This window comes from Elephas maximus, chromosome 15 (assembly GCF_024166365.1).
Source record: "Elephas maximus indicus isolate mEleMax1 chromosome 15, mEleMax1 primary haplotype, whole genome shotgun sequence".
Classification (NCBI taxonomy): Eukaryota; Metazoa; Chordata; class Mammalia; order Proboscidea; family Elephantidae; genus Elephas; species Elephas maximus.
Window position 1 is genome coordinate 44,698,917 of NC_064833.1, and position 23,197 is coordinate 44,722,113.

Sequence of the window (23,197 nt, forward strand, 5' to 3'; positions counted from 1 at the left end):
AAATTATAGATAACATTGGGAAGAATGGGAATTCCAGAACGCTTAAGTGTGCTCATGAGGAACCTTTACATAGATCAAGAGGCAGTTGTTTGGACAGAAGAGAATACTGATTGGATTAAAGTCAGGAAAGGTGTGCATCAGGGTTGTATTCTTTCACCATACCTATTCAATCTGTATGCTGAGCAAATAATCAGAGAAGCTGGACTATATGAAGAAGAACGGGGCATCAGGGTTGGAAGAAGACTCATTAACAACCTGCGTTATGCAGATGACACAACCTTGCTGGCTGAAGGTGAAGAGGACTTGAAGCACTTACTGATGAAGATCAAAGACCACAGCCTTCACTATGGATTGCACCTCAACATAGAGAAAACAAAAGTCCTCACAACTGGACCAATTAGCAACATCATGATAAACGGAGAAAAGATTGAAGATGTCAAGAATTTCATTTTACTTGAATCCACAATCAACAGCCATGGAAGCAGCAGTGAAGAAATCAAAACAGGCCTTGCATTGGGTATATCAGCTGCACAGGACCTCTTTAAAGTGTTGAAGAGCAAAGATGTCACCTTGAAGACTAAGGTGCACCTGACCCAAGCCATGGTATTTCCAATCGCATCATATGCATGTGAAAGCTGGACAATGAATAAGGAAGACCAAAGAAGAATTGATGCCTTTGAATTGCTGTGTTGGTGAAGAATATTGAATATACCATGCACTGCCAGAAGAATGAACAAATCTGTCTTGGAAAAGTACAACCAGAATGCTCCTTAGAAGCAAGGATAGCGAGACTACGTCTCACATACTTTGGACATGTTGTCAGGAGGGATCAGTCTCTGGAGAAGGATATCATGCTTGGCAAAGTACAGGGTCAGCTGAAAAGAGGAAGACCCTCAATGAGGTGGATTGACACAGTGGCTGCAACAGTGGGCTCAAGCATAACAACGATTGTAAGGATGGTGCAGGACTGGGCAGTGTTTCGTTCTGTTGTGCATAGGGTTGCTATGAATTGGAACTGACTCAATGGCCCCTAGCAACAACATCTGGCTTTTTTGCTTGCTTGGGATCCCGTGGCTGCCTCCTGTTCATCTGACCTCCAGCTCTTGGGACTTGAGCTATCAGCTTATCTGCTGATCTTGGGGTTCCTTGATCTTCATAGCCTGTAGGGAAAAGCCTGCTCTCCTCGATCTGCCAATATTGGGTTTGCCAGTCCCTGCAGCTATGTGAATCGAAAGAAGCCTCTATCCTGATCCATGGACTTGGGACGTTCCAGCCTCTACAATAGCATGAGACGTTTCCTTGATATAAATCTCTATATATATTTATACACTTTACTGGTTTTGCTTCTCTGGAGAGTCCATCCTAAGACAGGGCCCCATATAATTATTTTCTCCCCAGGGAGATAGTCTTTATGAGGAGAGGCAATGAGTCTTATTCCATTTCCTTAGAGCCACTTCTAGAATACATTAGTATTCTAGAATGTAGAAGGAGAGAAAGGGTCTAGTTTCCTAGAGGGACTAGGCAGGTAAGCACTGACTCAGGAGGTAAGCTGGTGGGGGAGAAAATGACAGTTTTGCTAGGTGGTGGGAATTTCAGGCTAGAAACAACTTTGTGACAGGTATTCTCTTTCGAAGTTGCTCTGAAGTTTAAAATTCTGGAATGGGATGGGGGTGTCCTGGTGGCAATGAGTGGAGAGAGAGAGAGAGAGAAAAAAAGGAACTTCCTTTAGGCTGCACCATCTTTGGGGATGATCTAAAGATGCTGTTCAGGTCTGTGAAACAGAAAGTAGCCACAAGTCAGAGGGAGCTGGAGCTTATGAGTGTCTGTATTCCTATGGAGATGTTTTTCTCTGCTGTTCTTCATGGAACTGGAAGAAACTTAGTCCAAGAGGGTACAAACACTCCGTTTTAGGGAGTTACAAGGCGGCAACCGAACAGCCAAGAGATTTTAAAGCTAAATATAAAACTGGATACATCTTTTCTAGAAAATAATCCTCAAAACCCAAAACAGATTACTAGATAAACCATAGATTATCCTTAGACTCTGATAATTCATAGATGTCATGAATTTTAACTCAGTCTTTGGAACATTAATAAAATCCCCAAGAATCTATATTTTCAGATTGGAATTAAGTGGTGAGAAAAGACTGACTCAAAATGTAAAAACAATATGGATGTATATATTAGACAAAAATTAATTAGATGGTATCCATTCTGACCATGTAGGAGGAACAGGGATGAGATTTGTTCTTATAAAGGAAAAAAACAAACAAAACAAAAACAAAATATATAAAACAACAGTTTTCAAGACACTGGACATTAGGAAACAAAGGATAATGACGCCCGAGAGTCTGAAAAAAAATGAGGTGATCCCTATGATTGCCTTAGTTTACTATCTGGAGAGAATTTCTGGTTGGAAAACCCAAATAGAGCCCAGAAGTTTCCACCAGTTGAGGAGGAATCTGAGAGTCCAGGGAGGCCAAGGCAGCTAGAATTCAAAGAGCACAGTCCTGAAGAGATGAGAGCTATACAACAAGAGAACGCCAGAGATATGCAGAGGATCTCCCCGCCCCCAGGTCTTCAGCTGAGTGTTGATCAGACCATGTGTTTGAGGAAACTACTCAGGCTAAAGAAAGAACTAACTCAAAGGAATGGAGAAAATAATACCAGGAGCTCACACAAGTCAGCAGAACACCTCATAATCCATGGGACATTGAGAACTCTAAAGGGTCTCGCCTCAGTTGTGGGAAAAAATCAGCCCTAGACTAACTGCTGCTGTAGTTCCACTTAACAACAACAACAACAACAAAGCTTGGTTAAATTGTCAGGACTTGCTAGGTCTCTCAATCCTGCTTGGACCTGAAAGTGACTGTCATTTGGCCCAAGGTGAAAGACAACACCTTGTAACCTGCATGTTATAGGTTGATCAATATTTCTCTGTTAAGAGCTCTTTTTGTGTCCGTTGATTCCGTAAGATGCTCCTGAGACTCATGTGTGAGATAGCCAGCTCCTAAGATGGCCTCTAGTGATCCAACCTCCTAGTATTCATCCCTTTTCCCTTGTGTGGGCGATGGACCTAGTGAGTTGCTTCTAATGAATAGAATAAGGCAAAAGTGATGGGCTGTCACTTAGAAGTTAGGTTAGAAAAGACTGGGACATCTATCTTGCTAGAGCTCTCACTCTCTTGCCTTCTCAGCTTGTTCACTTTAAACAAGAGGCTACACCGGAGAGGTCTGCATGGAAAGAACCGAGGGTAGCGTCCACCAATAACCAGAAAGTAACTGAAACTCAGCCCAACAGCCTCTGAGGAACTGAATCTGCCAACAACCACTACGTATGAGCTTGGAAGTGGATCCTGCTCCAGTTGAACCTTGAGATGACTGTGGTTCTGGCCAATGCCTTGATTGTAGCACTGTGAGAGACCCTGATCTGGAGGACCCATTAAACTGTACCCTACAGAGGCTGACCTAATTATGAGATAATAAGTATGCATTGATTTAAGCTGCTAATTCTGGAGTAATTTGTTATACGACAATAGTTATCTAAAACACTGTATAGTCATTCACACTCACTTCTATATAGTAATCAGTTTGACACATTAAACAGACAAGCAAAGAACAAGAATGCAAACCCAAAAATTCTGTTGTGAAATTTTGAGTGAGATTGTATTGACTCTGTAGATAAATTTGGGGAGAATATTGAGTATCAAAAACATGAACGTGGTATATTTCTTCAATTTAGTTCTACTTTAGTATGTTTTAATAAAGTTTTATAATTTTCTCCATAAAAGAATCTTTTACATCTTTCTGTAAGATTTCATTCTAGACATTTTATATTACTGGATGCTAATGTAAATGGTTTCTTTTGGGGTTGCATTTCCTAAGTGTATATATAGAAATGCTTCTGATTTTTACTTGCTGATTTTTTTTCCCTTTGAGCAACCTTACCGAACTCTATTTTTAATTTTCAATTTTTTTTTGTAGAGTTTTAAAAAATTTTCTCCATAGACAATCACATTATCTACAAATAATAACAGTTTTCTTTCTTCTTTCCATAGCTTATTCTTTCTCCCCAACCCCCCACCCCCACCCTTCTGTGGCACCTAGGATATCCAAGATACTACTGAATAGAAATGGCTACAGCAAGCACCCTTATTTTATTCCTAATCTTAAAGGAAACATTTTCAGCATTTTGCCATTAATTATATTTCTTTAGCTTTTTTGTAGATGCTTTTTATTAAAAAAATTTTTTTTTAATTAAGCTAAGAATATTTCTTTAATTTTTGTCATAAATGTACTTTGCATGTTATGATAAACCAATCTTGTGTATCTGGCATAAAACCAACTTTGTCACAATGTATTATCTTTTTATTCAGTAATAGGTACAGTTTGTTAATTTTTTTTTCAGCTATAATTCTGAGTGAAATCAGCCTGTGATTTTTCCAAACTGTCTTTCATGGGATTTTGTATCAAGCTTATACACTAGTCTCATAAAATGACATGGAATTCATCCTTTTTAAACACATATTCAAATTTTGGCAGAACTAGTTTGTAAAACTGGCCTAAATGATTTTGGAGGGACATTTTAAACTAGCGATTCAATTTATTTAATGTCTATAGAGTTAATAAGATATTCTGTTTGTCAGACAATGTAGGTAATTTACATTTTGCTAGAAATTGGTCCATTTACTCAAGATTCCAAATTATTGGTGTAAAGCTTTTCGTAAGTACTTTAATTAATATTTTCAAAGAACCAGCTTTTGGCTTTGTTGATCCTTTCTATTGAATGTTATCTGTTTCACTGCTTTCTACTCTTATATTTATTACTTATTTCCTACTTTTTTCTTTGCGTTTATTCTGCCATTATTTTTTTCTATCTTCTTGAATTGAAATTTTTTCCCCTTAATTTTTGGCCTTTTTATTTTTGGCATTTAGAACCGTAAATTTGCCTCTCAATACAGTTTATCTGCATTCTACGAGTTTTGATCTGGAGTAATTTTCTTTTGTGCCATTACTCAGTTGTAAATATGTTCTAATTTCCATTGTGATTCCTTCTACGGTTGGTGTTACTTAGTAGTCATGTCTTCATTTTATTAAGTCACTTCTTATTTTCCAAACACATGAGATTTTTTTAGTTGATTAATTGCACTGTGATCACTGAATAGGGCATTAAATTTGTTGAGCCTCTTTTACATTTTTTTTAAAGCTCCAGAGGGAGAAGTTTTTATTTGTTTTATTTTATAATTTACATACGAAAATATTCCTTCTTTGTGGTGTATAGTTTTGTGGGTTTTGGCAAAGACATATAGTCTTAAAACCACCGCAGTTAAGCTACAGAGCAGTGCCATCATCCCTCCAATTTTTCTTGCGCTGTCCCATTTCAGTCATTTTAGTTATGCCCCCACTCCCTTACCCCTGACAACCACTGATCTGTTTTTCATTGCTACAGTTTGGGCTCTTCCAAAATGTTATACAAATGTAATCGTACAGCATGTAGCCTTTTTGAGTCTGACTTCTTCGACAGTGCATAAAGCATTGGAGATTCATCCATGCTATCGTGTGTATCAATAGTTCACTCTTCTCTATTGCTGAGTAGGACTTCCTTGTACAACTCTGTCAGTTTATTTATTCACCAGTTGAAGGACATGGGATTGTTTCCAGCATTTGAAGACTGTGTATAAGGCCACTATAAACATTCACATGCAGTTTTTTTTTGTTTTTTTACTGGTTGTAACTTCTATTTACTTGGTTATTGCTGAAGTTGAGATTTTTTTCATATGTTTATTAAAAAAAAAGTTTAATAAAAAAATGCTTATTAGACAGCTTTATTTCTACTTCTGTAAATATTTAAAAGTGTCTTTATTCCAGCTTCATTCTTTTCCATTTTGCCTTTTTGAGTCATTTTGTTGTTATATACCCTACGTATATTTGCTATGACTACCCTAGAAAATTTAACATACTGAACTTAGCAAAGCCAAAAGTTAGATAATACCTTTATCCTCTTCTTGAGCAATACGAGAACCTTAAAACCAAACCAAACCCACAGCACAGAGGAGAACTGCCCCAGAGGATTTCCAAGGCTGTATATCTTTATGGAAGCAGACTGTTAACATCTTTCTCCTGTGGAGCTGCTGGTGCATTCAAACCACCAACCTTTGGGTTAGCAGCTGAGCACTTTAACCACTGCACCACCAGCGCTCCTACAAGGACCTTAAGCTAAAAACCAAACCAAACCCATTGCCTTAGAGTCACTAACAAGGACCTTAGTATACTTTAATTCTAGTACCTTCCTTTACTTCTATTCTAGTTATGTATTTTCTATGTTGTTGTCTTATTAAATACCACCTTATTATTATCTTATTTAGTCCATGCTTGTATATCACTATTATCACTTTCTTTACTCTTTTGTCAACCTGTCTGATGTTGAGGTGGTCGTTTTGGTCGTTGAGTGGTATCTTAATCATCTAGTGCTGCCATAACAGAAATACCACACATGGATGGCTTTAACAAAGACAAGTTTATTCTCACACACTCCAGTAGGCTAGAGTTCCGAATTCAGGACGCTGGCTCCAGGGGAAAGCCCTCTCTCTCTGTCGGCCCTGGAGGAAGGTTCCTGTCATTAGTCTTCCCTTAGTCTGGGAGCATCTCAGTGCAGGTACCTCAGGTCCAAAGGATGCGCTCTGCTCCTGGTGCTGCTTTCTTGGTGGTATGAGGTCCCCATGTCTCTCTGCTCACTTCTCTCTTTTATATCTCAAAAGAGATTGACTTAAGACACTATTTGGTCTTGCAGACCTCATCAGTATAACTGCCACTAATCCATCTTATTACACCACAAGGATTTACAACACATAGGGAAATCACACCAGAAGATAAAATGGTAGACAATCATACAATTGTACAAGGGAATCATGACCTAGCCAAGTTGACAGATATTTTGGGGGGACACAATTCAATCCATCACAAGTGGCCAATTAGGACAATGAGCCAAACTGACAGTAACAATCCTCCATTCACTTAGTTCTATAGTGTAAGCAAGGGGCAAAAATAGGCACCAGCTCTCTGCTGTTCCACTTTTCCCCACCGAACAGCACTGGGATGGGCCAGGTGGATCAGCACTGATGGCAGTAACCCTCCCATTGCTGAGGAACCCTGGACAAAAGTCTCTTGCCATTTTATGGATCTGGAGAGGCTTGGGGAAGGGAGAAAGGGAAAGGTTAGGAGTGGAAAGTGCTGAGCCAGAGTGGAAAAAAGTAATAAGGAGGCTTCTGAATGGAAGAACCTGGGCTAGGAATACTAAAAACCAAAAGCCAAACCCTTTGCGGTATAGTCAATTCCAACTCAGAGCAACCCTACAGGACAAAGTAGAACTGCCCCATAGGGTTTCCAAGAAGCCACTGGTGGATTCCAATTACTGACCTTCTGGTTAGCCAACTGAGCTCTTAACCACTACATCACCAGGGCTCTGGTCTAGGAATGCAGCTGTGCATATATGCGTGGCTGTTAAGGGGTGGAGGATGGGATGGGATCTGACTCCTTGACTGTAACGTCCTCCAAATCTGGTGTGAAGAGGGAAGCTTTCCTCCAGGAAGCCTTGCAGGAGAAGCCTTTGTACTTACCTACAGTTGGGCCTGAAAGATCAGACATAGAGTTCTGGCCTGGAGCTAAACTTCTCACTTGTACATTAGTCTTCATTCTGGGATCCTTTAATTCTGCTTGGAGTACGCCTTTTCAAATTTCCTATAGTGAAGATCTGCTGGTGGTAAACTCTCTCAGCTTTCATTTTTCTGAAAATATCCTTAGTTTCTCCTTGTTCTTGAAAGATATTTTTGCTCAGCAAAGAGTTTTTAGGTTGGTAAGTGTTGGCATGCTGAAGATATCATTCCACTGTCTTCTGGCTTGCATAATTGCTATTATTTAGAAGTCCAATTATTATTCCTTTTTAGTTAACCCACCTCTTATCTCTTGCTTTGAAGATCTCCTCTTTGTCTTTTGTGGTCTATAGTTCCTCTATGTTTTAGGGAGGATTTATTTTCATTCATTGTTTGGAATTCACTGGGTGTCTTGATTCTGTGGGTTAGCATATTCATTATTTCTGGAAAATTTTTATTTATTTTTTCTTCAGATATTTATTTGTTCCCATTTTCTCTTTTCTGGAGTTCTAAAAAATTTTCAATCTGAAAATTCCTGTATTAGAGGACATTGTGGGTTTAATGCTGCTGTTCACTTTTTTGGTTTGCTCTTGTTCAAAATGCTATTTATGTCCCCTGTTTTCCTGTTTGCTGCTTGGTTGGTTTGGTGATGATTGTTTTGCTTTGTTTTACTTTTGACTAAGAATTCATATTTTTTGTAACTTTATCTGTGGGAACTTCTTTGGAGCCTGTGATGGGAGGAAAGCTTCTCCAGAGAATATTTACTTTTGCTTCTGCCAGCTGCCTGGAAGCACTGTACATTTGGGACCAAATTAAACTAAATCCTCATATTGAAGGTTTTTTAAGGCATCAAAGTAAAGTAAATTTGAGCAGAAGTCTTCCATGAGGTCTGGCTGGTGGTTATGAATTCTCAGGTGAGTCTTTCACCTCCACTCTGCATTTACTCAATAAAGGTAATTTTCCTTGCATTCCTCGGAGTTATTTCCAGTTCACGATTGTACGGAGGTATAGCCCTGAAGGGTCCCAATTTTACTGCGATTCTGTAGTATCCCTAACTTTGGAAGGCCCTTGACCTTGTTTAGTCCCTTAAGCCCTGCAATGCTGTATACCCTATTTTTGCAAAAATTACGCAAGCGGTTCTACGTTTGTTTTACATGCTGTAAAAAAAAAAAAAAAAAAAAAAAATTGGCATACTACAGTGTGCTTGGAAGCCCTGGTGGGCATGGTGATTAAGAGCTAAGCTGCTAACAAAAAGGTCGGCAATTCGAATCCACCTGGAGCTCCTTGGAAACCCTATGGGGCAGTTCTACTCTGTCCTCCTATAGGGTCACTATGCGTCTCAATCGGCTCCATGGCAACGGGTTTGGTTTTGGTTTTAAAGTGTGGGGGGAGAGCGCAGTTCACAAACTTAGAACGCATGCATTATTTGCGTAAAAATACAGTAAATGGAATTTAAGTTCACCAAATTCTGCAGCTTTCCTCAAAGAGAATGCTGACTTAATGTTCTGCATATCTCTCGATTCATGCCTTTGCTTAGTGTTTTTGTCTAATTACTCTTCACCTTTTAACCAATTCGTTAATATATTTAGAAAAGTGTTTCTAAAATGTCATTCAGGCAGGGTTTTTAGTTTCTGAAATGTTTTCACTGGGAGGGTCAGTCAGAGTATTAGCTCTCTTGCCAGAAATAAAAGTCCCTACTGTATCCTTCAATCATTTTAATTATTACCATTAATAAAATTGATACTTTTCTTCTGGGAACCCAATTACATGTATATTAGACCATTTGACATTGTCTCACAACTCTTTGATATTCCATTCTGGTTTTTTTTGTTGTTTGTTTTAACTCTTATTTTAGTATTTCAGTCTGAAAATATTTTATTTATTTATCTTCAAGTTCACTGATTCCTTCTTCAGCCTTGTCCAGTCTGCTAAGTCCAGCCAAGAAATTAATCATCACTGACACTGTAGTTTTACTTTTTTTAGCATTTGCATCTGATTCTGTTTTATAGTTTGTCTCACTCTTCCATGTCCCCATCATGAAGCCTTTTCTCTAGCTACTCTGCATGATCAGCTCTCCCCTATATAGAACAGTAGGCTCCACATCAAAGGCATTGCTCTGCAGTTCAGTCTTGGTGCTGAATTGCTTGCCATGAGCTGAGGGGTACACCCCTCTCTGTTCTTTTCTCAGACCCTTTTGACTGCTGACACTTCTTTGATTCTTCCAGCCTCACCTCGCCTCAACACTTGTCTTTGTCATCCTAGTTATGACCTTGGCTTTTTCATTATGAATCCAGTCCCTCCTGAATCATAATGAATCCACATTATCTCAGGTTGCTCTAGGCAAATACCCCTTCTTAGCTTATCTGTCCTTGATATACTCTGCTTCAGGGCCTTGGATGGTGATCACTGTTTTTGCTCTGTAATCCCGTGAAGAGTTATTCAGTCTATCTGAGCCTTAACCTTATTATCAGCAAAATGTGAACAAGCCCCAAACCCACACAGATGTTGTGTGAAGTATCTAAAACAGAAATGTAAAATGGCATTATCATTTATCTAATTGCAGACCCTAGTATTCATCTTTAACAAGGCAATTGGATTATACATACTAGATTTTTCTCCAATTGGTGAAAAACTTTTCTGTTAATTAAAAAAAAAAAAAAATCCGTATCTTAAAGAATGGAAGCAATATAAACATGTACTAAAATTCTTACATACATTCAATTAAAATCATACTACAATTGTGCAGCTCCTTTACAACTTCAATATATGACATTAAACACAAACATTGATGTCACTGTATTTGATTTAATAAATAAACATAAAAATTAAAGGTCTTCCAAAGATTTATTCAGTGCTTACTTGCAAAATAGGAAGATTATTTTTCACAGGTGGTGTAAAGAAATGCCCCCACTGTGATCCCTGTCATTTGCTGATTATAAGCGGAGGCAGGAATCATTTCTTATTCTAGACAATTCAGAAAATATTAAGAAAGATAGTAACAGAAATCTGAAAAATAGTCATGCCTTGAAGACAAATGAGATTAGATTGTTAGGTGAGGATGGGCTTCCTGAATCTGCAGGCTGAAGACTCCTAGCTGGAAAGAAAGAACATGCCTTCTTTCTTGCTCTTGCTAGGATCTGGGCAGCATTTCTTCCATGTCTGCAACGACGTAAGAGACAACAGCCCAAAGAGCAGCGGCAACATTCATCTCCTTTGGATCCATGACAGTCATGGTGTCTCCATGGGAGTGATGGAAGGAGAAATATTTATATAGGTCATCAAGAAGACTGGCACCTGGGGAGAAAAGGGGGAGAATTCTTAGTGCAGTGCTTGACAGATGCTGCTGGATTGCTGCTAGGAACCCACTGACACCCCTCCCCACTTCAGTCTTGCCTGCTCCTACTGTACAGACTGCAGTTGCAAAATAATTACTTTCTTAGCTTCCCTTGCAGCAAGAAGTGGCCATGAGACATCATCTGACCACCAGGACGTGGGTGGTGGGCTGTGGGAGAATCCTAGGAAAGCCTTTACTTTTCTGACAAAAGGGTTGAGAAGATGCTCCTAGTGCTGCATTAAAGATAGATGGGAAGTTTGGAGCTGCGTGGAGCAAAAAGCCCACACACTAAAAATGGCAAAGTGGAAAGACAAAAGGAGCCTGGATTTAGAAATATTGCCAACTCACTGAACCAGCTCTGCATTGCCTACTTCTGTTATGTTACATGAGGAAAAATAAAATCTTATTTGTTTAAGTAACTGATAAAGATATCTTCATATTTATTCACAAGGGTGTAGATTATGTATCTTCCTGGATATAAAAGAAAGTCAACACTCTTTTGCCAAAGTGTCCTTTTCAAATCACTCATTTAGTTCGCACAGCCATGAAATCCCCCAGCAACCTCCAAGGGCATCAGCAGGAGCCTCTGCCCCACTTAAAAGCTTTCTTCATACTCAAGAGTGAAGCTTTGCAGTAGTTTCAGCCCTGGACCAGGGTCTCAGGAAAACTTCTCTGTTTCTCTTATTCATCCTTCGGAGCTTATATAGCCCATATTTTGGGTTCCAGTTGCAGTTCTTTAGCCTTTGGCTAGCCTTCCTTCTTTCCTTCCTGTTTTACTGTGAAATATACCATGTGTACAAAAGAATGTGGAAAATATAAATGTATATTATAAGGGGTGATGATATAAAAATTACACATATATATCCATGATTAAACGCAAGAAAGATACTACCAGTATTGGAGGCCCATTTTATGTGACCCTTCATCTTATAAGCCCCTTCCTCCCTCCAGAGGTACCCATTATCCTGTCCTGTCCTGCTTGTCTGTTAATCACTTCTTGCTTTTCTTTATAGCCTTACCACATACATGTACATACATATGTATGATTTATTATTTAATATTGCCTTCTTTGAACCATGTACTCCAGATATATTTCTGTAACTTGCTTTTTCTACTGGAGCATATGTGAGATTTGTTATTGTGTATAAAACCAACCCATTACTGTTGAGTCAGTACTGACTCATGGTGACCCTATAGGACAGAGTAGAACTGCCCCATAGGGTTTCCAAGGAGTGGCTGGTGGATTTGAACTGTTGACCTTCTGGTTAGCAGCTGAGCTCTTATCTATTGTGCCACCAGGGCTCCATTATTGTGTATAACTGTAGTATTTTCATTTTTTATTCATTATATTATCATCTTTATCTTATTATATTTATTGATCCATTCTCCTGACAATAGACATTTAGGTTGTTGCCAGTTTTCTGTTGTATGCTTCTATCAATGACCTCTTTAAGGTTTTAAAAAGCAAAGCTGTCACTTTGGTGACTACAGTACACCTAACTCAAGCCATGGTCTTTTCAATTGCTTCAAATGCATGTGAAAGTTGGATAATGAAAAAGGAAGACAAAGGAAGAACTGATGTGTTCAAACTGTGGTGTTGGCAAAGAATACTGAATATACCGTGTACTACCAAAAGAATGAACAAATAAGTCTGAGAAGAAATACAACCAGAATGCTTTTTAGAAGCAAGGATGGTTAGGATTCAACTCATTTTTTTGGACACATCATCAGGAAATACCAATCGCTAGAATAGGACATCATGTTTGGTAAAGTAGAAGGTCAATGAAAATGAGGGAAGCCTTCAGTGAGACAGGTGGACAAATAACCACAACAACTGACTCAAACATACCAATTATCATGAAGATGACACAGGACCAGGCAATGTTTTGTTCAGTTATACATAAGGTCTCCATGAATTAGAGATGATTCAATGGCAACTAACAACAATCAACATTCTCTAGTGTCTGCGTGTAGGGGTGGAATTGCTGGACTGCAGGGTATGTGTTTAACTTTACCACGGAATTCTTAATTGTTTTCCAAAGTAATTTTAAATTTACACTTCCACTGTATATGAGCCTTCTTGTTGCTTCATATCCTCTACCACTCTTGGTATTGTCAACTAATTTTTGCTAATCTGATGGGTATGGCATGTTATCTCAGTACGGTCTTAATTTTATTTTTGGTGAGAGTACACATAGCAAAACCAGTTCCCATTCCACAGTTTTTAGACATAATGATCAATGACATTGTTTACATTCTTTACATTGTGTCAACATACATGTTATTTCTGTTTTAGTTGTTTCACTTCCAGTTACTTAAACTCCCTGCCCCCCAACCTTCTCATCTATGCTTTAAAATAATTGTGGATGCTTTGTTCATATATATATATATTTAAAGAATGCAATACTCACAATAAAATCTATTAAGAAAACATTCTACATCCCACTTTGGAAAGTGGTGTCTGGGGTCTTAAACGCTACCAAGTGGCCATCTAAGATGCATCAATTGGTCTCAACCCACCTGGAGCAAAGGAGAGTGAAGAACACCAAAGACACAGGGTAATAATGAGCCCAAGAGACAGAAAGGGCCACATAAAGCAGAGACTACATCAGCCTGAGACCAGAAGAACTAGATGCTGCCTGGCTACAACTGATGACTGCCCTGACAGGGAATACAACAAAGAACCCCTGAGGGAGCAGGAGAGCAGTGGGATGCAGACCCCAAATTCTCATAAAAAGGCCAGACTTAATAGTCTGATTGAGGCTGGAATGACCCCGGAGGTCATGGTCCCCAGACCTTCTGTTAGCCCAAGACAGAAACCATTACTAAAGCTAACTCTTTAGATGGGGATTGGACTGGACTATGGGATAGACAATGATACTGGTGAAGAATGAACTTCTTAGATCAAGTAGACACATGAGACTATGTTGGCATCTCCTGTCTGAAGGGGAGATGAGAGGGTAGAGAGGGTCAGAAGCCAGCCGAATGGACATGAAAAGAGAGTGGAGGGAAGGAGTGTGCTGTGTCATTAAGGGGAGAGCAATTAGGAGTATATAGCAAGGTGTTTATAAATTTTTGTATGGGAGTCCGACTTGATTTGTAAACTTTCACTTAAAGCACAATACCCTATAGGACAGGGTAGAACTGCCTGGTAGAGTTTCCAAGAAGTGCCTGGAAGATTCGAACTGCCGACCTTTGGTTAGCAGCAGTAGCACTTAACCACTATGCCACCAGGGTTTCCAAAGCACAATAAAAATTAAAAACAAAAACACAATATTCAAGGGTGACAATCTTTCCTCTTTGAGCTAATCTGTTATTTAGTTTAAAGGTGACTTCAGGGGATAGTTTCAATTCAAGGTTTGAAAAGCAACTCAGGGCCATAATCTCAGGGACTCCCCCAAGACTCAATAGGTCCAGTAAGTCAGGATTCTTTAAGGATTTGAAGTTTTGACCCACATTTCCCTCCCTGTTTATCGGGATTCATCTATTGTGTCCCTGATCAGAACATTCAGTAGTGGTTTTTTTTTTTTTTTAAGACAGGTACCATCTAGTTCTGACCTCAAGGCAGAGGAAGCAGTGGTTCATGGAGACAATTAGTCCTTTAGTCTAGTTCCTTCTCTGATTCTTGGCTTTCTTTTTTTTTTTTTTAATCCAGATGAATAAAAAAAAAAAAAATAGAGAGAGACTAATAATTACATCTTAGATGGCTGCTCATAAGCTTTTAAGACCCCAGACAACACTACTCACCATACTGGGAGGTAGAACATAAACTTTAAGAACTATATTATGCCAAATGACTGGACTACCCCACAAGACCATGGCCCTATGCCCTCCAACCAAGAGAATTAACTCCATGAGGTGATTGGTTATATCTAATTAGTATTGGCATCTGTAACCTCCCACCACCCCGCCACTTTTTTCATTGTTGTTATTGTTGCAAAACCATACACAACCTACCATTTGCCCATTCATCCCTTTTCCCTATGTACAACTTACTGACATTGATAACATCAGTCACGCTGTGCAAACTTCACCCATATTCGGTGCCACCTTTCCCACTACTATAGACAGAAAGTGACTACTACCTAGGGAGTATTTCCCTTTCCCTCCACCTCAAATAACCACTAATGAACATTAGTCTCTGTATATTTACCTACTGATGTCATTTCAAAAAAGTGAGAACATACATATTTGTCTTTTTTATGATTGACTTATTTCACTCAACAATGTCCTCCAAGTATAGTCTTCATTTTATTTTTTAAAATTATTAATGAGATTACTCATGTTAAATATATGTGTTTTCTCCAAATATCCTATTCATGTTTTTTTTTTTTTTTTGCCCATTTTTTACCCGTTTTGTCTTTTTCTTACTGATTTATAGGAGTTCTTGATATATTTTAGGAAAACCTGGTGTGTAGTGGTTAAGTGCTATGGCTGCTAACCAAAAGGTCAGCAGTTCGAATCCATCAGGCACTCCTTGGAAACTCTATGGGGCAGTTCTACTCTGTCCAATAGGGTCATTATAAGTTGGAATCGATGGCAATGGGTTTGGTTTGGTTTAGTTTTTTAATATGTTTTAGATACTAATTATTTTTGGTAATAAGTTTGTATATATAATTCCCCAGTTTGTGGCTCATCTTTTTATTCTCTTTATCATGTCTTTTGATGAATAGACATTGTTAATGTTAGTATACTCAGATTTATGAATTTTTCCTTTATGATTTGACTTTTGATGTTTTAAGAAATCCTTCCCTACCCTAATATCATAAAGATATTCTCTGATGTTTTAGTCTAATATTTTTAAAGTTTTGCTTTTAAATTTTAAGTGCTTCATCTATTTATAATTGGAACAGATTTTTACATAGGGTGTGAGATAGGCTTCTATTTTTATTTTTCAGTTGTCCCAGAAAATTTATCGATAGTATTGAAGAAGTCCAATCTGCACTGAAGGCACTGGCAAAAAACAAACAAACAAGGCTCCAGGAATTGACAGAATATCAATTGAGATGTTTCAATAAACAGATGAAGTGCTGGAGGTGCTCACTCGTCTGTGCCAAGAAATTTGGAAGACAGGTAAGTGGCCAACTGACTGGAAGAGATCTATAATTGTGCACATTCCAAAGAAAGGTGATTCAACAGAATGCAGAAATTATTGAACAATATCATTAATATCACATGCAAGTAAAATTTTGCTGAAGGTCGTTCAAAAGTGGTTGCAGCAGTACATCGACAGGGAACTGCCAGAAATTCAAGTGGGATCCAGAAGAGGACGTGGAATGAGGGATATTACTGCTGATGTCAGATGGATCTTGGCTAAAAGCAGAGAATACCAGAAAGACGTTTACCTGTGTTTTATTGACTATGCAAAGGCATTCGACTATGTGGATCAACAAATTATGGGTAATGCTGGGAATTCCAGAACACTTAATTGTGCTTGTGAGGAACCTATACATAGACCAAGAGGCAATTGTTGGAACAGAAAAAGGGGATACTGTGTGGTTTAAAGTCAGGAAAGGTGTGTGTCAAGGTTGTATCCTTTCACTGTACTTATTCAATCTGTATGTTGAGCAAATAATCTGAGGAGACGGACTATATAGAGAAGAACACAGCTCCAGGATTGAGGAAGACTCATTTACAACTTGCAATATGCAGATGACACGACCCTGCTTGCTGTAAATGAAGAGGACTTGAAGCACTTACTGATGAAGATCAAAGACTGCAGCCTTCAGCATAGATTACACCTCAACAAAAAGAAAACAAAAACCCTCACAACTGGACCAATAAGCAATATCATGATAATGGAAAAATTACTGACGTTGTCAAGGATTTCCATTTTACTTGGATCCACAATTAACACCTATGGAAGTAGCAGTCAGGAAATCAAATGAGGTATTGCATTGGGCAAATCTTCTGCAAAAGACCTCTTTAAAGTGTTGAAAAGCAAAGATGTCACTTTGAGGACTAAGGTGTACCTGACCCAAGCCATGATATTTTCAGTTGCCTCATATGCATACGAAAGCGGGACAATGAACAAGGGAGACCGAAGAATGATTGATGCCTTTGAGTTACAGTGTTGGTGAAGAATATTGAATATACCATGGATTGCCAGAAGAATGAACAAGTCTGTCTTGGAAGAAATACAACTAGAGTGCACCTTGGAAGCGAGACACTCCATCTCACTCACTTTGGATATGTTATCAGGAGGGACCAGTTCCTGGAGAAGGACATCATGCTTGGTAAAATAGAGGGTCAGTGAAAGAGAGGAAGACCCTTGACAAGATGTATTGACACAGTGGCTGCAACAATGGGCTCAAACAATGATTGTGAGGACAGCACAGGACTGGGCAACGTTTCGTTCTGTGGTACATACGGTCACTATGAATTGGAACCAACCTGATGGCACCTAACAACAACAATAGTAAGTACATCCTCTTTCTTCACTGTTTTGTGGTATCAATTTTGTCATTAAGTTTCCTTATCTTTGTAGGTTTGTTTGGGGCTTTCTAATTCTGTTCCAATGGTCTATTTATTTATCCCTGTGGCAATATCACACTAAGTTAATTAGTATTGCTTTCTAAGCCATGATAGCTGGCTGGGCAAGTTCTCTCACCTTCTCTTCTTATTTTCCTCCTCTTCCTTCTCAGGAGTGTCTTGGTGATTCTTGACCATTTGTTCTACCATTTAAATTTTAGAATCATTTTAAATTCTACAAATAATATTCATGAAACATGATTGGAATTGTGTTAATCTACATATCATTTTGGGAGAACATCTTTATGATATTAGGGTATTGTTTTTACCCATGAACATGATGTGTTTCTATATAAGTCTTCTTCAGTGTCTTTAAATAAAGTTTTGTAATACAGTTTTGCATGCATTTTGTTAGTTTTCTTCCCTAGATGACTTATATTTTCCATTGCTGTTGTAAATTATATATATATATATTTTTTAAATTTGCATTTTCTGTTTGTGGCTGTCTGATTTTAGTGTCAAGGATATATCTGATTCATAAAATGGAAAGTGTTCTTTCTTTTTTTGTACTCTACAGAATAGTTTGTGTAAGATTGGAATTATTTATTTCCTGGTTACTTTGTAGAACTCACAAAACCATTATTCACGTTTTGTTTTTCTTCTTGAATTAATGTTGGAAATTGTATTTTTCTGGGAATTTGTTGGTTTTGCCACAATATTGGAATAATTGGTATGAACTTGTCAATAATACCCTGTTATAATCTCTAATTATGTCCGCAGCATCTATAGTGATACCTCTTTTTCATTCTTGATGTTGGTTGTTGGTGTCTTTTCTCCTGTTCATTGATTTTGCCAGCATTTTACCAGATTTATTAGTCTTTTGAACTAAAAAATGATGACAAATATGGGTTTTTGGGATCTTTCCTATCGTACAGTTTTTCTTTCATTTATTTCTGCTCTTTATTATTTCTCTTCTTCTACTTTCTTTGGGTTTCTTCATTTTTCTTTTTCTAACTTCTTGAGTTGAATGCTCAACGTACTACTTTGCACATTTCCTCTAGCATACACAGGTAAGGCTATAATTACCCCCAACAGTGATTTAGCTGTATCCCACAAGTTCTGATTAGTATTTCATATCATTCATTTCTAAATATTTACTAATTCCTGGTTTGACTTTTTCTTTCACTCATGAGTTATAATGTGTTTTTTAATTTCCAAAAGTACGTGGTTTCTTTCATTTTTTTTTTTTCCACTATTGATTTCTAATTTAACTGTGAGAGAATTAACAGATTCTGGCCTATACGAAACACGTTCTTCGTATTTTGTTGAGACTTTCTCTATGGCCTATTATACAGTTTGGTTTTATAAATGTTCCATGTGTACTTGAACATCATGTGCTTTCAGTATTCTGTGCATGTCCATTAGAGCAAGCTCGTTAATTGTGTTCTTTATATCTTTTAACTCCTTCCTGATTTATTGTCTATTTCATCTAGTAATTTGGAGAGAGATATGTCAACATGTCCCTCTGTGATTTTGGATATTTTTATTTTTTTGTAGCTCTAGTAATTCCTTTTTTATATATTCCAAAATTATGCTATTAGAGGTATACAAATTTAGAACCATATCTTCCTGGTGATTTGAACATTTTTGAATATGTAGTTATCCTTTTCAGTCCTGAAGTCAAATTTTTTCAATATTTAATACAGCCACACCAGCTTCCTTGTGCAGAGTATTACCCTTTTACCATAATTTTACTTGAAGTCTTCCTCTGTTCTTATGTTTCTGGATTCTCTTATAGTTTAGAGTTGGCTTTTAAAAATGTAGTCTAACAATCTTTGATTTCTAACTGGAGAGTATAACCCATTTATGCAGATTGTGATTATTGTCAAATGAATTCATTTGGACCATCTTAGTTTTTGCTATTTGTTCATTTTGTTTTCTAGATTTCTTATTTTTCTTTCTTTATTGCCTTCTTTGGGATTCTTTTTTTTTTTTTTTTCTCCTCTCATACCTTTTCCTCCACCCTGTTAGTTTAGTGGTTAAACTATTTCTATTCTTTTAGCATGTGGAAGTTACGCACTCTATTTCTACTCTTTTTAAGCAGAGATCTTAGAAATTATAGTGCAAATATTTATCTTATTAAGTCCAAAGTTAAATATATTATATAAGGACATTGGAGACCCCCAAGTTTTGTCCCCGTCTCAGGTTCACTTATTGCTCATTAAAGCCCATGCTTCAGGCAAACAGGGATTGGCAGATCCTGTCAGACAAATGCCAGGCTACGGAGTTTCCTTACCTCTTATAGATCCTTATTTTATCATTTCTCACATCTGACGAATTACTTGCTAAGCCATTTATTATAAAAAGATAAACACATGGGTCACCATGAATCAGAATTGATTTGATGGGAATAAGAACAATTATTATTTTACCCAACAATTTTTTTTCAGAGGGGTGGTTTTTACCACATTGCCAGGGTTCTTCTCTCCCAAACCTCTACTTTCTGTCCTATTATTAGTCCTGAGGAGTCCTGGTGAAACAGTGGTTAAGAGCTCAGCTGTTAACCAAAATGGTAGCAGTTTGAATCCATCAGCTACTCTTTGGAAACCCTATGGGGCAGCTCTACTCTGTCTTATAGGGCTGCTATGAGTCAGAATCTACTCGATGGCAATGGGCTTGGTTTTGATTTTTAATATTCCTGAGCCCTCCCTTACCTCTGGATGCTGTCTATATTTCTCCTAAGCCTAACCCAATTTTTTTAAACCTTATACCAAGATTTTCCCCTATTTATCTGGCACAGTGGTTAAGTGATACAAGTGCTAACCAAAAGGTTAGCAGTTCAAATCCACCAGCCGTTCCTTGGAAACCCTATGGGGCAGTTCTATTCTGTCCTCAAGGGTCGCTACGAGTCGGAATCAACTTGACAGCAAAGGGTTTTTTTTTTTTTAATCCTCCCAAAGGAGTCCCTGGATGGTGCAAACAGTTAATAGGCTTGGATGCTAAACAAAAGATTGGTGATTCGAGTTCACCCAGAGGCCCTGGAAAGAAAGGCCTGGTGATCTTCTTCCAAAAAAATCAGCCATTGAAAACCCTATGGAGAATAGTTCCACTCGGACACACATGGGGTCCCTATGAGTTGGAGTCCATTGTACAGAAGCTAGTACTGGTATCTTCCCAAGGCCCTGGCTCTGGAGGAGTCCATTGTACAGAAATTAGGACTGGTATCCTCCCAAGGCCCTGGCTCTGGAGGAGAGTTTGATTTCTCTTATTCATTCATATGCCATACCAAGTTCAGCCCTGGTGCTGTTAAACACAATGCAAGCCCATGAGGCAAAAAAGAAGTATAAGAGAAAGCTCAACATCAAACCTGACAATTAATGGCTCCAATGCCTGTCAGCAAATATCCAAAACAGGTTGCCTTAAGCTTTCAATGTCTACCAAACCCTTAACTTGTGTATAGAAGGCTTCTTCTTCCTCAATGATTTTCTTTCTAAGCTAGTAAAACATATTTTCTGTTATCCCAGTAGCTCAGAAGGGTGGGATGTCACCATCGTCCAGACTGATAACATAAAACCTTCAGTGCATGGGCTGCAGCTGAGGCCCTAAATGTTTTAAAGATTCAATCTAATTCAATTAGAGAAACATTTATTGAGTCTCTATAATATTCTAGACAGTGGGTTATACGCTGAGGCAGACATTAAAGTAAAAAAGACAGTCTCCGCTCTCAAAATCTTACTGTGCAGGGCAAAATGTGTACATAAGAACAGCACAGCCTGAATGAGCTGCGTGTCATGAGAAAAAGACAAAAAAGTAGTGGGTAGCTCATGTAACTGAATGAACTCCGGAACCCCTAGACTAGGTAAAAAAAGAAAAAAAAAATTTTTTTGAGGTCCCTTTATTCTGCTGTCTGTACTCGCTTGTTTAGTGCCCATCCCCTCCCCTCCCCATACTGTATTGCAAGCTCTCTGAAGGCAGAACCTCCGTTTTGTTCCCCACTATGTCACCGGTGCCTATAATGTAGCACCCAATAGATGCTGAAGGTGTGTTTGTTGAATGAATTAATGAAATCAGCAAATTTCATGAGACAGCTGGGCCTTGAGGGTACTGTCAGAGTCCCTGTAGGATATAGATGGGACATTCTAAGAAGGTAACTTGGAGAATATAATGAAAGGATTATTTACCAAGAGTGGTCAGGGTTAAGTAAAACCAAAAAGGAAAGGGGAAGCACTCCAGGGCTAACAACAATGTGGAACCATTACACTTTTAGACCTGAAAGGGCAAAGAGAGAGAGAATGATTATTGTAACCCACTTACAGCTATAGGTTAGGGTTTCCTGAAAAGCTGTGGTTGTTGGTGGCAGAAGCCAGAGAAAGGAGCCAGTGGGATCAGAATCCTTGATGGTGCCTCCCAATATCCTACTGGGCCTCCCATTGCCCAAACCCAGAGGGTAAGGTGACTTGTTAATGTAGTCCATGAAAGTTAGCCCCAGGACAGTACAGGAAAGAGGAAAGTAAAGAATAGTATGGATTGGTAAAAGGGAACACCCAACACAGGCACTCAGGTGTCAGCAGACAGACAGGGGGTACTGGCATTCCAGGTGAAAGCAACAGAGCCTGTGTGTATTCCAGTTTGGTTGACATAAAGGTAACCTGGGTTAATTACTGGCAGTAAAGTTGGTGACCAACAGTGGAAGCTTCTACATGTCTGCCTAAAAACAGATTGAATGTTGTTCATAAATGGGGAGCCACTGGGGGCCAATGGGCAGGACAGGTGTGACTGGAGCTGTACCATGGGAGGATGCTCTTACAAAATGTGGAGGTAAAGGTGTGTAAACAGCCCTGGCGGTGAGGAGACAGTTGGGGAGGAGGTATAGTCAGGGTGGGAGTGGGGAGCAACAAGGACCAGGGCCTGATGGCATTCCAACCTCTGGAATTCTCTGGAAGGTACGTGGTGGATGAGATTAACCACTCTTCCTAGTAGAAACGCCAGAAGTCAGTTTTAAAACCAAAAGCCTCTTTCTGTGATGAGCTCACAGCACACCCAGGAGGGACAATCTGCCTGTTTACTTTGGTAGTAGCTAGAAGCATTTTAACAGAAACAGTGACATTTTAGAATTACTTGAAACTGGTGGGGAGCATATGCTCTGGACTCCAGAGAGCATCCGGTGAATGCCAAATCCAGTGCACAAGTTAAGGACAGAGTCACAGGGTACAAAGAATGGAAGTCACTGAGGGTGGATAGAGGAGAAATCAGAATTGCAAACATCGGGAAACAGGAAGAGGCATTTAATTCCAGCAGACAGAGTTTGACTAGCTTGGGGCAGTTTTTCTCCCATCCAGAGCTTCTTACAGACACCACACGGTGGGATGACAAAAAAAAAAAAAAAAAAAAAAAAAAAATCCTGTCCCAAAGGCTCCGAATTCCATATTGAAAAAAATAGAGGCAAAAAAAAAAAAAAAAAAAAAACAGTTGTGCATGCCCTCTCTGGGCCTCTGACCTTCCCTTTCTCTCCCAGACTGAAAGCAACTTGAGTGCCGGATGGGTGGGAATTTGGCTGCCTCCCTTCAGAATTAGAGGCTTAAGGAAGGCATTTCCTCAGAGATCTTCTAAGTTCCTACAAACATTTTATAAAACTAAAATAACTTCAGAAAATCAGATATCGCCCATGCAAATGCTGATAACTAACCACAGGGGATATGAGGGTCGGACCTGTTGGCTGCCTTGCAGTTTTGTCTCTGCAATTCT

At 38.7% G+C, this 23,197-nt stretch overlaps 1 protein-coding gene across 1 annotated transcript in view; it reads right to left on the minus strand.

Moving 5' to 3' along the window:
* Window positions 1-8,809: 8,809 nt before the first annotated feature.
* The window catches only part of CPQ (carboxypeptidase Q), a 534,503-nt gene continuing 520,115 nt past the window's right edge, over window positions 8,810-23,197 (minus strand). Inside the window, exon 8 of the mRNA XM_049853887.1 lies at window positions 8,810-10,941. Coding sequence (XP_049709844.1) covers window positions 10,778-10,941 — 164 coding nt within the window. The 3' untranslated portion in view covers window positions 8,810-10,777. The remainder of the gene's footprint in view (window positions 10,942-23,197) is intronic.